At 43.0% G+C, this 13402-nt stretch overlaps 1 protein-coding gene across 2 annotated transcripts in view; it reads right to left on the bottom strand.

Annotated features, from left to right (window-relative positions):
* CLDN10 (claudin 10) overlaps positions 1 to 9388 on the bottom strand; it is a 132558-nt gene extending 123170 nt beyond the window's left edge. Inside the window, exon 1 of one of the 2 annotated variants that reach the window (XM_003257392.4) lies at positions 9175 to 9388. In XM_003257392.4, the coding sequence (XP_003257440.1) occupies positions 9175 to 9388 (214 nt within the window). The remainder of the gene's footprint in view (positions 1 to 9174) is intronic. The other variant, XM_003257393.4, reaches the window with a different exon arrangement.
* Between the last annotated feature and the right edge of the window lie 4014 nt (positions 9389 to 13402).

Here is a 13402-nt window from a genome sequence, read left to right as displayed (position 1 = left end):
GGGATTGACGTAAGGTCCACAAAACATGGCCAAGCTGGGACTTAAACACAAATTTGGGGGCTAGTGCCAAATGCTGGCCATTTCCCCAAAAAGATTGCAGAAGCCCACAGGAAGCTAGAAATATGGTCCCCAGTGAACCTCACTTGCTTTGTGTATAAAATGGAGACTATAGAGTATCAGTCTTCTGGAGAACTATGACAATGTATGTGAAAGTACTTTGTAAAACACACTGTATACATGCATTTAAAAACCAGTGACCTTATGTTACATGATTAAAGTCATCAATGAATAACATGACGGCTAACTCATGACTGTGACAGCTGCTCATGATGTAAAGTGTTTTACGTTATCATTTCATTTAACCCTGACAACAACCCTATGAGTTGATTCGTATTATTACCTCCATTTGCAAATGAGAAGATTGAGTCTATGAGAAGTTAAGTAATGTGCTCGAGTTTGCATCGTTAGCTCTATGTGGAGCTAACGATTCAAACCCATATATTAAACTGTCTGTCCCAAAGTTTTTCCCTGACCTCAGACCTAAGAATACTCAAGTAAACATTTGCTCTTTTTGGCTGCCCGGCATACCAAACACACCCTGAGCTTGGAGGAGCCCTGCCTTCCCCTGTGGAGCCCAAAGGGGGCCTTTTCTCCCCACTCCGAGCTGTTAGAACGTGTGATTGACACAAGGAATAGATCCACCTCTTTAGTGAGAAACTGACATCGAAATGCAAGGTGGTCTTGCCTTATACAAAATAGCAAATCCTAAGTGCAAACTATAGTCCAATATCCTTCACATCATTAGCACAATATCCTTTACATCATGAAAAATATGACAGGACCCGCAGGAAAGGAGCAAAGGCAAGCTTCTATCAGGCTTTGCATTCCAAGAGGCAGCTACTGCAGTTCTGGTTGGAAACAAATGGATGGAGCAGAGTAATAGCCACTTTCCTACAGCTGAGATGTGACCTTTCAAGGCATTGAAAGAGGTATTCATGGACATAATCGCCACTCTTTAAGGAGAGCGTTATTTGTGGCTGGTACTACATAAGACACTTTGCCTGTGTTATTTGTTGTTGTTTTTTGCTTTTTTGAGATAGGGTCTCACTCTGTCACCCAAGCTGGAGTGAAGTGGCTCAATCACAGCTCACTGCAGCCTCGACCTCCCTAGCTCAGGTGATCCTCCCACCTCAGCCTCCTGAGTAGCTGGGACTATAGGTGCTCACCATCATGGCCACCTAATTTTTGTATTTTTTGTAGAGACGGGGTTTCACCATGCTGCCCAGGCTGGTCTCAAACTTCTGCACTTAAGTGATCCACCTGGCTTGTCTCCCAAAGTGCTAGGATTACAGGCATGAGCCACCATGCCTGGCCATATGTGTCTTATTTAATCACCATTTAACAGGAAAGAACACTGAAGCTCAGAGGGATTAAGACCCTTTAGTAAATGTTGGGTTCATCAGATTCCTAAGGCCAAACTCCAAGCAAAGATTTCTCAAACATTTAATGTGCATAGAAGACACCTTGAGATCTTAAAAAATTGCAGATTCTGATTCAATAGGTCTGTAGTGGGGCCTGAGATTCTGCATTTCAAGCAAGCTCCCAGGAGATATAGATGCTGCTGGCTGGTGGATCACATTTCAAAAGGCAATACTCTAAATGTCTGTGCTTTTTAGATAGCATCATAAAAAATATTCATGGCAGGCCAGGTGTGGTGGCTCATGCTTATAATCCCAGCACTTTGGGAGGCTGAGACAGGAGGATTGCTTGAAGCCAGGAGTTTGAGATAAACTTGGGCAATACAGTGAGATTCCTGTCTCCACAAATATGTGAAAATTAGCTGGACGGTTGGCATGCACCTGTAGTTCCAGCTACTCAGGAGGACGAGATGGGAGGATTGCTTAAACCCAGGAGGTTGAGCTGTCATCACGCCACTGCACCCCAGCCTGGGAGACAGAGCAAGACTCTGTCTCAAAAAGGAAAGAAAAGACCACAAAAACAAATCCATGGCTCTTTTACTTGTTCTAAACACTTCCCTAGGACTCTCTCCCTTTTCTAGAACTTGGTGACATGAGAAGAGATTCCCTCTGCAATATAAATGTCAGAATTTAACTCAGTGAACAATTTCTCCTTCCATTTATTCAATCCACACAATTTCGTTGAGTGCCTTCTAAGCCAGACGCAGCAGTAGGTACAGGGGAGACCAGGATAAATGAGATAAGGTCCTGGCCTCTAAAAGAGGAGCTATGGATGGAGACAGGATGTCTTAAAAGGTCTCTGATGCTTCCATGAAAGAACAGCCTGCAGCACACTGCTTTAGGATCCCCAGTCCAATCGTCCACTGCTATGGCAATTGAGGTCATTCTGACTGCTCCAGCGCCATCTTCACCACTGTAAGGCTAGGGCGCTTTTCAGCATTGTGCCTTCCAACCATATTGATACAGAGACAATTTCACAGTGGCTCAACCTGTTTAGATTCTACTGCGAAAGTCCAATTCACCTACCTTGGGTTATGACTGTGTCAGTACACATATAATATTGTGCCTCTGTTTGTTGGAACAGGAACATGTTGAATGTTTCTTGGACTTCACCCAGGCTGGAATGCAGCTGTGCAATATCAGCTCACTGCAGTCTCAATCTCCCCAGTTGAAGCAATCCTCTCACCTCAGCCTCCCAAGTAGTTGGAACTACAGGCATGTGCTGCCATGCTTGGCTATTTTAAAATTTTTTTGTAGGGACAAGGTCTCCCTGTGTTGCCCAGGCTGGTCTTGAACTCCTTGGCTCAAGTGACCCTCCTGCCTCAGCCTCCCAAAGTGCTAGGACTATAAGCATGAGCCACTACACCCAGTCTCAATATACTTTTAAATAATTTTATATGCATTTGTGACGGAGCATAAAAACTAATCTGAAATTAAATTTAACCTTAAGTTTATTTAACGAAACTTAGCTTCAGAAAGCAGCATCAGGATCTTAGAGAATGGAAAGGTAAGTGTTATCCAAGGGTGCAGCTATCTATTAAAAGTATTAATATTGGCCATGTGTGGTGGCTCACGCCTGTAATCCCAGCACTTTGGGAGGCTGAGGTGGGTGGATCACCAGGTCAGGAGTTTGAGACCAGCCTGGCCAACATAGTGAAACCCCATCTCTACTAAAAATACAAAAATTAGCCAGGCACGGTGGTGCAAGCCTGTAGTCTCAGCTACTTGGGAGGCTGAGGCAGGAGAATTGCTTGAACCCGGGAGGTGGAGGTTGTGGTGAGTTGGGATCACGCCACTGCACTCCAGCCTGGGCAACAGAGTGAGACTCTGTCTCAAAAAAAAAAAGTGTTAATATTTTGGAGGCATCTAACTTATTAATTTTCCCTCTTTGACATGGTAATTCGTTTTAATTTATTCATTATTGTTGTTTGATATTTATTTACTATTATTCTTTAATCATGGACTAAGGCACTGCTATGTTGTGACTCTTTGTGTGCCCCCTAATTTATAGGTGGAAATCAGAACCCCCAAAATAATGGTATTAGTAGGTGGAGCCCTTTGGAAGGTGATTAGGTCAGGAAGGCAGAGCCTTCATGAACAGGATTAATGCTGTTATAAAAGAGGCCCCAGAGGGTGGGCATGGTGTCTCATGCCTGTAATCCCAGCATTTTGGGAGGCTGAGGCGGGCAGGTCACTTGAGGACAGGATTTTGAGACCAACCTGGACAACCCAGCAAAACTCTGTCTCTATTAAAAACACAAACATTAGCTGGGTGTGCTGGTGGGTTCCTGTAGTCCCCGCTACTTGGGAGGCAGAAGCAGGAGAATCACTTAACTGGGAGGCAGAGGTTGAGATTGCACTACTGCACTCCAACCTGGGCAATAGAACAAGACTCAGTCTCAAAAAAATAATAATAATAAAATAAAATAAAAAAGAGGCCCTCAGAGAGCTGCCTTGCCCCTTCCACCATGTGAGGATGCAGTGAGAAGGTGCCATCTATGGACCCTCACCACACACTGAATCTGCCAGTGTCTCGATTTAGGACTTCACAGCCTCCAGAACTATGAGAAATAAGTCTCTGATGTTGATGAATTACTCAGTTTATGGTATTTTGTTATTGCAGCCTTAGTGGACTAACACAGGCATACATTCCAACTAGCAAGAAGTCTAAATTGATGACATCAGATGGCTCCCAGCTGTTCCCTAGATGTGAATAAACTCCCACAGAAAACCATCTTTCTCTAGCAAGTGCCATTCCTTTACCTCTGCTTTTTTTTTTTTTTTTGTGATGGAGTCTTGCTCTGTCACCCAGGCTGGAGTGCAGCTCGATCTTGGCTCACTGCAACCTCTTCTTCCTGGGTTCGAGTGATTCTCCTTCTTCAGCCTCCCAAAGAGCTGGGACTACAGGTACCCCCCACCACGCCTGGCTAATTTTTGTATTTTTAGTAGAGACAGGGTTTTGCCAAGTTGGTCAGGCTGGTCTTGAACTCCTGACCTCAGGTGATCCAACCTGCCTTGGCCTCCCAAAGTGCTGGGATTACAGGCGTGAGCCACCGTGCCTGGCCTCTTTACCCCCATTTTTATGGCATGGCCGAATAAGGGAGTGGGGAGACAGGTGAAGCATCTGGAAAGTGAGGAGAGAAGGCTCACACTCCTGTAGACAGCCAGCATCATTTGACTGCAGCTTCCAGACGCCTGTTTGGTTTCATTCCACTGAAATCCTGGCACTTTTACTTGGGTCTTGTGGTCATTTAAGGTCATTTAAACCTATCTCAACCCAGACGCAGAGAAGACTGTAAACAGTCAGGAACACAGGAAGCTGGTCAAGATAATAGATAAGGGGGAAAAAAAGGCCTTGGCAGGGCAGGATGGCTCATGCCTGTAATCCCAGCACTCTGGGAGACCTAGGCTGGAGGATCACTGGAGCCCAGGAGTTTGAGACCACCCTGGGCAACATCACAAGACCCTGTCTTTACCATGTCCAGCTAATTATGTTTATAAATAAAATTATAAACAAAATTATAATTACTTATAAGCAAGATTAGCTGGGCATGGTGGCACGTGCCTGTAGTCCCAGCTACTCAGGAGGCTGAGATGGGAGGATCACTTGGGCCCAGGAAGTCAAGGCTGAAGTGAGCCATGATCGTGCCACTGCACTCCAGCCTGGGTGACAGAGTGAGACCCTGTCTTAAAAAACAAAAATTAAAAACAGAAGGAAAGATCTTAATCCCATGAGCAACTATAACAATTATAATAGAGGATACTTTTATGACTATAATTTTTTGGGAAACTTCTACTGCCCCGTGGCGAAGCATTGTGAAGTTCTGGAATTGAACTCTAGGTTGAAAGATACCTGAAGGAACTCTTGGAGACCCGTTCTCTTAATTTATGGATGAGGCACAGAAGGTGTCATTGCTGAAGTCAAGGTCTCACAGCAAGTCATAGAGGAGCCAGAATGCGAGGCTCAGTCTGCTGAGTCATAATCCACTGACCTCCCTTCGGGGTGCCTGCGCGCATTTCCTCACTCGCTCCTCAATTCAGCACACTCCAGCCTTCCTCCAGGAATACAATTTTGCCCTCATCGTGAATCATCTGTAGTCTCACTCATTATTTGGTTAATTCAGTCATTTTGTAGCTATATATCCGGAACCCAGCATGTGCCAGGGGCACGACAGGGACATGACAGATCCAGCCCCTGTCCCAAGGTGATCAGGATTTCCTTCAGTTCCTCACCGCAGCCATGCTTCTTGGATTCAGTCTTCCCCCTCAGAAAGAACTGCTTTTCTCCCTACTACGAGAGATGCTTTACTTTCATAGTGAAAGCATTCCTATTAACGTTGATATGAGAGAAAAACAAAACACAACAAAACGAGACCTAGCTTATGGTAGACTTAGTGTCTAAAGATAGTGAATTGGCTTTGGATTTTAATCAAGCTTTCAGGCTCCAATAAGAATTGAATTGCAGGTGTTCCTACGGTTTATTTCACAGAATGACAGTTGAAGTTCTCCTCTGTATTTTTTACTATAGCTATAAATGCTGCTCACCCAAAGAGCTGTTTGCTTACATCAAATTTTTAAGGGATACAGTCACTATTAATCCAAATGAAGCCCTCAAAAGCTGTGGCTACACTGGAGCATTCAAGAGGGTTAGCTATGGGAAGGTATGACTCCAGCAATGAAGTTATATAATCAGTAAGAAAAAAAAAATACAACCGCGACAGCTTAGACAGATTTTCTGCTTTTCTTTCTTAGAGGAGGTTTAATCTGGCCTGAGTCTAAGAAGATTTGTCTCAAATTGACAATATAGGCTTAAATAGTTTATTATTTTAAAAGGTGATATAACCATTTTCATTCTTCATTGACTTCTGAGTTCTTTTCTCAATTTATAATTATTGCGATGTTGGAGAGATCATTGGCATAGATAGCTTTCCTGATTCCCTCATTGTTATGTTTTCAAATAGGAATAAAAGAAAAGCAACCAGCAATGACTCCATGGGAAAGGAAATCCAAATGTGTGAATCCCCATTTCCTTTGGAAATATGAGTCAGTGTTTCTGACATTGAAAACAGATTTCTGCAGCAAAGTGTATCGTTCATAAAGATTTTGACTCGGGATGAAGAAGGTAGAGAGATTATATTAATTTAATTGTACTTGTTCTTAGGGAAGCATTGTCAGTGGGTGAGATTTTCAAATTACCTCCTATGTGCAGCGTATACAGGAGATAGAATAAATTATTTTTACAATCAATAAACAAAGTTAACTTTAAAAATAAAGTTTTGGCAGGTGTGGTGGCTCATGCTTATAATCCCAGCATGTTAAGAGGCCAAGCCAGTAGGATTGCTTGAGCCCAGGAGTTCAACACCAGCCTAGGTGACACAGTGAGATCTCATCTCTACAAAAACCTTTAAAAATTAGCCAAGTGTGGTGGCATGCACCTGTACTCCCAGCTACTTGGGAGGCTGAGGTGGGAGGATTACTTGAACCTGGGAGGTGGAGGTTGCAGTGAACTGAGATTGTACCACTGCACTCCAACCTGGGCAACAAAGCAAGGTTCTGTCTCAAAAACAATAAATAAAAAATAAGAAAGTGTTAAGGGTGAGAGATATCCGGACCATAATAAAATGCCTAACTCTGTGATGATGTGTTTGGGGAAGTAGCGAGTTAAAGTCATGTAAAATATACCATGGTTCTTTAACCCACTTTGAAGCTGAAGTTGAACACATATTTTCCCCAATAACTGGGTTTCATTAAGAACTACAGAATGAAACATATTAAGGCAATTTTCTTTCTTTTTTTTTTTAAGGTGAGGCCGGGCACCGTGGCTCAGGCCTATAATCTCAGCATTTTGGGAGTCAGAGACAGGTGAATCTCTTGAGCTCAGGAGATCGAGACCAGCCTTGGCAACATAGAGACACCCCATCTCAAAAAATATATATGATAATTGAACAAATAAAAGATGAACCCAATTAAAAACAAACAGACTTATCACATGCCATCTCTTCTACCTGATTCCTAAGGTGAAAAAGGGCCAAGAGGGGCCACTGGAGAAAGAACGATTGTAAGAGGTGCAGAGTGACAAGAGGGTCTCCACACACACTCTTCTCTTGCTCTGTTTCTAGGGCAGTCTTCTATGTCAGAAGGAGCAGTGTTGAAATACCCAAAAGAAGTTTAGAAGTTGAGCCCGAAGACAGACATAGCATGGATTCCTCAAATGGGTACTTAGGAAAGTCCATGTTATTTCAGGGCCTAACTGAGGCATCCACGCTTGAATATTTCTTTTGATTGTCATTAGAAATCTCCTGGATTTAGTTAAGTATTCTCTCTTTATCCCCTGGCACTCATTGTAGACTAATGATGTGCATACTTGACACAAAATCTCCTAACATATTATGCTTTAGTAACTTCCTAGTTAAAATTTTATTTCATTTTCTTTCCTAGGGCCAAGGTACAGTTTTACTATTTGACTGTGAAAAGTCTCTATTTTACCAAGAAACAAGGAGCAATTTTTAAGGTAATAAACCCACAACTTGTGGCAGATTTGTAAATGTATCAAATTTGCAGAAAGCAGAGGCAGACAGTAATTCTCTTAATGACATGAAAGCAATGACAATTGTTTCCCTGAAGGCATCCTGGAGTAAGAAAGTGTCCTTAAAAAATATATGTTCCCTCTTTAAGATACGTACACTTGTAATAGAGTTTCTAATATGCACAACGATGAAAGCTTGCCCCATGTATTCTCAAATAAACAAAATCAGGTAACTAAAGGGGAAAGTAAACAGCATTTTCTTTCACTTAACTGCTTTCAAATTTTTCTTGCTGTTATTTTGTCATTCAATATGTTTTTTTGTTTTGTTTTGTTTTGTTTTATATCTACGCTGTGACAAACATTAAAAAAACATGGAAACCCCTCTGAAAATAGAATTCCTTCCTCCGTTATCAGGAATCTAGGATAAAGTAGATGTAAGGAGACATACAGATTACCTTACAGGCCTTTTGGAATACTCAGTGTGACTCCAAAGGAAAAAGTGGAAGTGGCTGGATTGTTTTAAAAGACAGTTTCAATTTGCCATCATTTGCCAGTTCCAATCTAGCAATGGCATATTACATATATATGTGTGTTTTATATGTGTGTGCATGTATATATGTATATATATTCATATAGATACCTGTGTGGGTTATATATGTGAATGTATATATATACACATGTGTGCATATATATATATACACATACACATATAGATACCTCTGTGTGTGTGTGTGTTTGTGGGTATATATATATATATATATATAGACAGAGAGAGAGAGAGAGACAGGAAGAGAGAGAGAGACAAGATTAAATCAATGAGAGCGTTTCCTACATAGAGGTGATGACCCATCAAGATTCCTCCATGACTCAAGGCAAATTGAAACTGACTTTTAAAACAATCCAGTCACTTCCACTCTTCCCTTTGGAGTCACACTGGGTATTCCAAGAGCCCTGTAAGGTTATTCTTACATCTCCTTTGTCAAATAAAATAAATAATGTCATTCTTTCAGCCAATACTCATACACCCCATCCTTCCTAGGCAAATCTTGGTACTTTGATTAAGCACTCAGTCTTCAGAGAGTTAACAGCCAGCCATAGACAGCTACTTCAGCATAGTCGGGGGGGAAAAGTACATTTTACCTCCACCCCAAACAAAGCCATTATATTTACCTGCTACTTTGAAGATAGTAAAATGCGGTCGGCAATGGAAAGAACCCAACGCGTTACCTGCGCAGTTCATCCACAGACCCTGGTAAACCCAAGTGGCTGTTATCACCGAGGAGGCTCGCGTGGTCACTTTCCACTCATTGGACGTGGTAGCAGCAACGAGAGCTCCAAACCCTCCGACACCAGACACCAGAGCCCAGATCTGCGCCCTGGACATGTCGCGCCGCCTTCTCCAGTGACAGTGTCCGGACAGAACGCTTTGGTGGTCTAGGCATGCAGCCAATAGAGAACACTTTGACAAGCGTCACAGCCAGTGGATGTGGGTAGGTGACAGCGTTTCATGCTCGGATGGCCTGAGGAAGTACAAGAATTTAGGATCAAGTATGGTTTACCAATGACATTTTAAAGATGGCCTGAAAGAGTCGTTCTGATTTTCTACACGGATATTTATTAAAATTTCGTAGACGAATTTTAAGGGTTTTGATTTCGCAGATTTTTTTTAACTTGGCACCATAGTTAATGCTTAATTTTCTGTTAGCCTGAAGCTTAACGAACCATGCAACTACCAGATATTACAAAGTACAGATTATACAGTAACAGTTAAAGCTTATTTGACCAATTGCTTTAGTCTCGCCTGCTTTTGAGTCTTTACATAATTGAATCATATTGTAGAAATTCTCCCATAACCTATTTTTTTCATGTATTTGAGGGATTTATCCATGCTCAGGAATGTAGCTGTCATTCATTAAATATTACAGCTGAATATAGTATTTCATTAAATGCAATTTAATAAACATGATTTATTCATGTTCCTGGAGCTGAACATTCATGCTGTTCCCTTTTCTCCCTAATAACTATTGGAGCAGATATAAACATTCTTGTGCATTTCTTCTTGTGCACGTGAGTGAGAGTTTCTCTAGGGCATATCCTAGAATCAGAATTTTGCTAGGATGTAGGAAACACTCGTCTTTAACTTTATAGGTAATGCTAAATTGTTTGACTAAGTAGTTACAGCAATTTAGAGTCCCACTGGCAGTGGGTAAGTCCTCCGTGTTCCACTTCATAACACTTGGTATTGTGGGGTTGTCGAGATTATTATTTTTTCTTTTGGCCAGTCTGATGGGTATAAAGGTGTCACATTATGATTACTAATTTATATTTTCTGATTACTAAGGAGGTTGAGCAGCTTTTTGTGTGTTTATTGGTTAAGTTTTTGTCTACAATGAAATATGCAACTTTTTTTTGCTCACTTATCTATTGAGTTGTTTGACTTTTTATAATTTGTTTTTAGTTATCTATATACTCAAGACAGTAATATTTTGTGGATTATTTATGTTGCAGGTATCTTCCCCCAGTTTGTGGTCTGTCTTTATGTCGCCATTTGAGAAAGAGTCTTGGTTTTAATATAGCTAAATTTATCAAGTTTCACCAAGCAATCTGTGGTTTGAGATCTTGATTAAGAAATCCCTATCTTGGGCCTGGCATGGTGGCTCCCAGCTGTAATCCCAGCACTTTGGGAGGCCGAGGTGGGAGGATCACTTGAGGCCAGGGGTTTGAGACCAGACTGGGCAACCTATTGTGACACTGGCTCTATAAAAAATTCAAAAATTAGCTGGGTGTTTTGGCACAGGCCTGTGGTCCCAGCTACTTGGGAGGCTGAGGTGGAAGGAGGATGCCTTCAGCCTGTGAGGTCAAGGCTTCAGTGAGCTGTGATTGAGCCACACACTCCAATCCAGGTGACAGAACTGAGATCTTGTCTTGAAAAAAAAAAAGAAAAGAAACAGAAAAGAAAAAGAAATCTCTACCTAAAAGAAAATGAATTTTTCCCCTTCACTTCAAAAAACTTCAAAGTTTTAACTGACATATTTAAGTTTTTAAATCATCCAGATTGATTATTCTGTGTCTTGTGATTTGGGACCTATTTTATTTTGCAATGTGGAAACCCACTTTTCCAATTGTAGTCCCTTGTTTCCCTATTGATCAGCAGTGTCGCCTCTGTCATACATATTGGGCATTAATATTCACATGATCTGTTTTTGGATTTTTTACTCTGTTCCATTTATTTGCTTGACTATTCCTGGGCCAGTACAATACTTTCTTAACTCCTCTAATTTTATAAATATATCTCAAAATCTTGTTGGTGAGTGTTTTACCTTGCTTACCTTGCTCTTCTTTTTCAAGAATGTTCAGAATTTTTTTTTTTTTTTAGCTCTTGGCTATTTCTTATATAAATTTAATTCCTTCCCTCCCTTCCTTCCTTCCTTCCTTCCTTCCTTCCTTCCTTCCTTCCTTCCTTCCTTCCTCTCTCTCTCTCTTTCTTTCTTTCTTTCTTTCTTCTTTCTTTCTTTTTTCTCTGTACCCCAGGCTGCAGTCTACTCGGCTCCCTGCTGCCCCACCCCGCGGGCTGCCTGGGATTGCCCGCGCGTGCCACCACCGCTGCCTGCTTTTTCCCCTTTGCCTGGAGGCGCCGTTTCGCCATCTTGGCCACGCTGCTCTCCAGCTCCTGACCCCGAGTGCTCTGCCCGCCTCGGCCTCCCAGGGTGCTGGGACTCCAGACGGAGTCTCGCTGACTTGGTGCTCGGTGTTGCCCGGGCTGGAGTGCGGTGGCGTGGTCTTGGCTCGCTGCAGCCTCCGCCTCCTAGCCGCCTGCCTTGGCCTCCCAGGGTGCTGGGATTGCAGCCCCTGCCCGGCCGGCGCCCCGTCTGGGAGGTGGGGAGCGTCTCTGCTCGGCCGCCCCTCTGCCCGGCCGCCCCGTCTGGGAAGTGAGGAGCGCCTCTGCCCGGCCACCCACCGTCTGGGAGGTGAGGAGCGCCTCTGCCCGGCCACCCACCGTCTGGGAGGTGAGGAGCGCCTCTGCCCGGCCACCCACCGTCTGGGAGGTGAGGAGCGCCTCTGCCCGGCCACCCCCCGTCTGGGAGGTGAGGAGCGCCTCTGCCCGGCCACCCACCGTCTGGGAGGTGAGGAGCGCCTCTGCCCGGCCGCCCCGTCTGGGAAGTGAGGAGCACCTCTGCCCGGCTGCCCCATCTGGGAAGAAGTGAGGAGCGCCTCTGCCCGGCCGCCCCATCTGGGATGTGGGGAGCACCTACCTCTGCCCGACCGCCCTGTCTGGGAGGTCTACCACAGAGGCCAGAAGCAATGTGGGGGCTGGACGTGGTGGCTCACGCCTGTGGTCCCGGCACTCTGGGGGGCCAAGGCGGGTTGATCACTTAGGGCTAGGAGTTCCAGACCAGTCTGGCCAACATGGCGAAACATATGAAAAATACAACAGACAAACCAACCAACCAACCCAGTGACAACAAGGCAGGTCTACCCTGGAGTCATACTCTAGTTTTTTCTATTTTCCTCCCTTTCTGATCCTTTGTCCCACTTTCTTTTTCTTCCTCTTCCTTCTCCTTCTTCTTTGTCAGATAGAGGATTGAGTTGTTATCACTGATCCATATAAAGTCCCTCTCTCATTTGTTTTCTTTGATTCCCACTCCCCATTTCTATTCCCCATCTTCCCATGTGCAACCTCCCTAGTATGTTTGATACGCATCTTTTTGTTTGTATGTATTTTTAGAAAATGTTTATTGTTTTGTGTGCAAAAAATTAATAAAAAAACACACAAAAAGACAGGGGAAAGAAAAAGAAGAAAATAAAATAAAGTAAAATAAATAAATTTAATTAATTAATTTATTTATTTATTTTGAGACAAAGTCTCGTTCTGTTGCCCAGGCTGGAGTGCAATGGCGCAATCTCAGCTGATTGCAACCTCCATCTCCCAGGTTCAAGTGATTCTTGTGCCTCAGCTTCCCGAGTAGCTAGGACTATAGGCGCCCACCACCACACCCAGCTAATTTTTGTATTTTAGTAGAGATAGGGTTTCACCATGTTGACCAGGCTGGTCTCAAACTCCTGACCTTAGGTGATCCACCTGCCTAGGCCTCCCAAAGTGCTAGGATTACAGGCGTGAGCCACTGTGCCCAGCCCTTACATATTTTAGAATCAGTTTATCAAATTAGACACATACACATACATATAGTTTGTGAGGTTCGTTGGAATTGTTTTGCACCTATTTATTCAGTTTGAGGAAAATGGATAGCTTTATAAAATCAAGTCTTCCTGTTCATGAACATCGTATATCTCTTCATTTATTTAACCCATCTTTAATGCTTTTAGTGATGTTATATACTTTAATCTCTAAAAATAGTTACCTTTTGTTATATTTATTCTTAAAGTTAGGACTCATTCT

Source organism: Nomascus leucogenys, chromosome 5, assembly GCF_006542625.1.
Source record: "Nomascus leucogenys isolate Asia chromosome 5, Asia_NLE_v1, whole genome shotgun sequence".
Classification (NCBI taxonomy): domain Eukaryota; kingdom Metazoa; phylum Chordata; class Mammalia; order Primates; family Hylobatidae; genus Nomascus; species Nomascus leucogenys.
The sequence above is the reverse complement of the archived record's forward strand: the minus strand, read 5'-3'. Positions and strand labels throughout refer to the sequence as shown.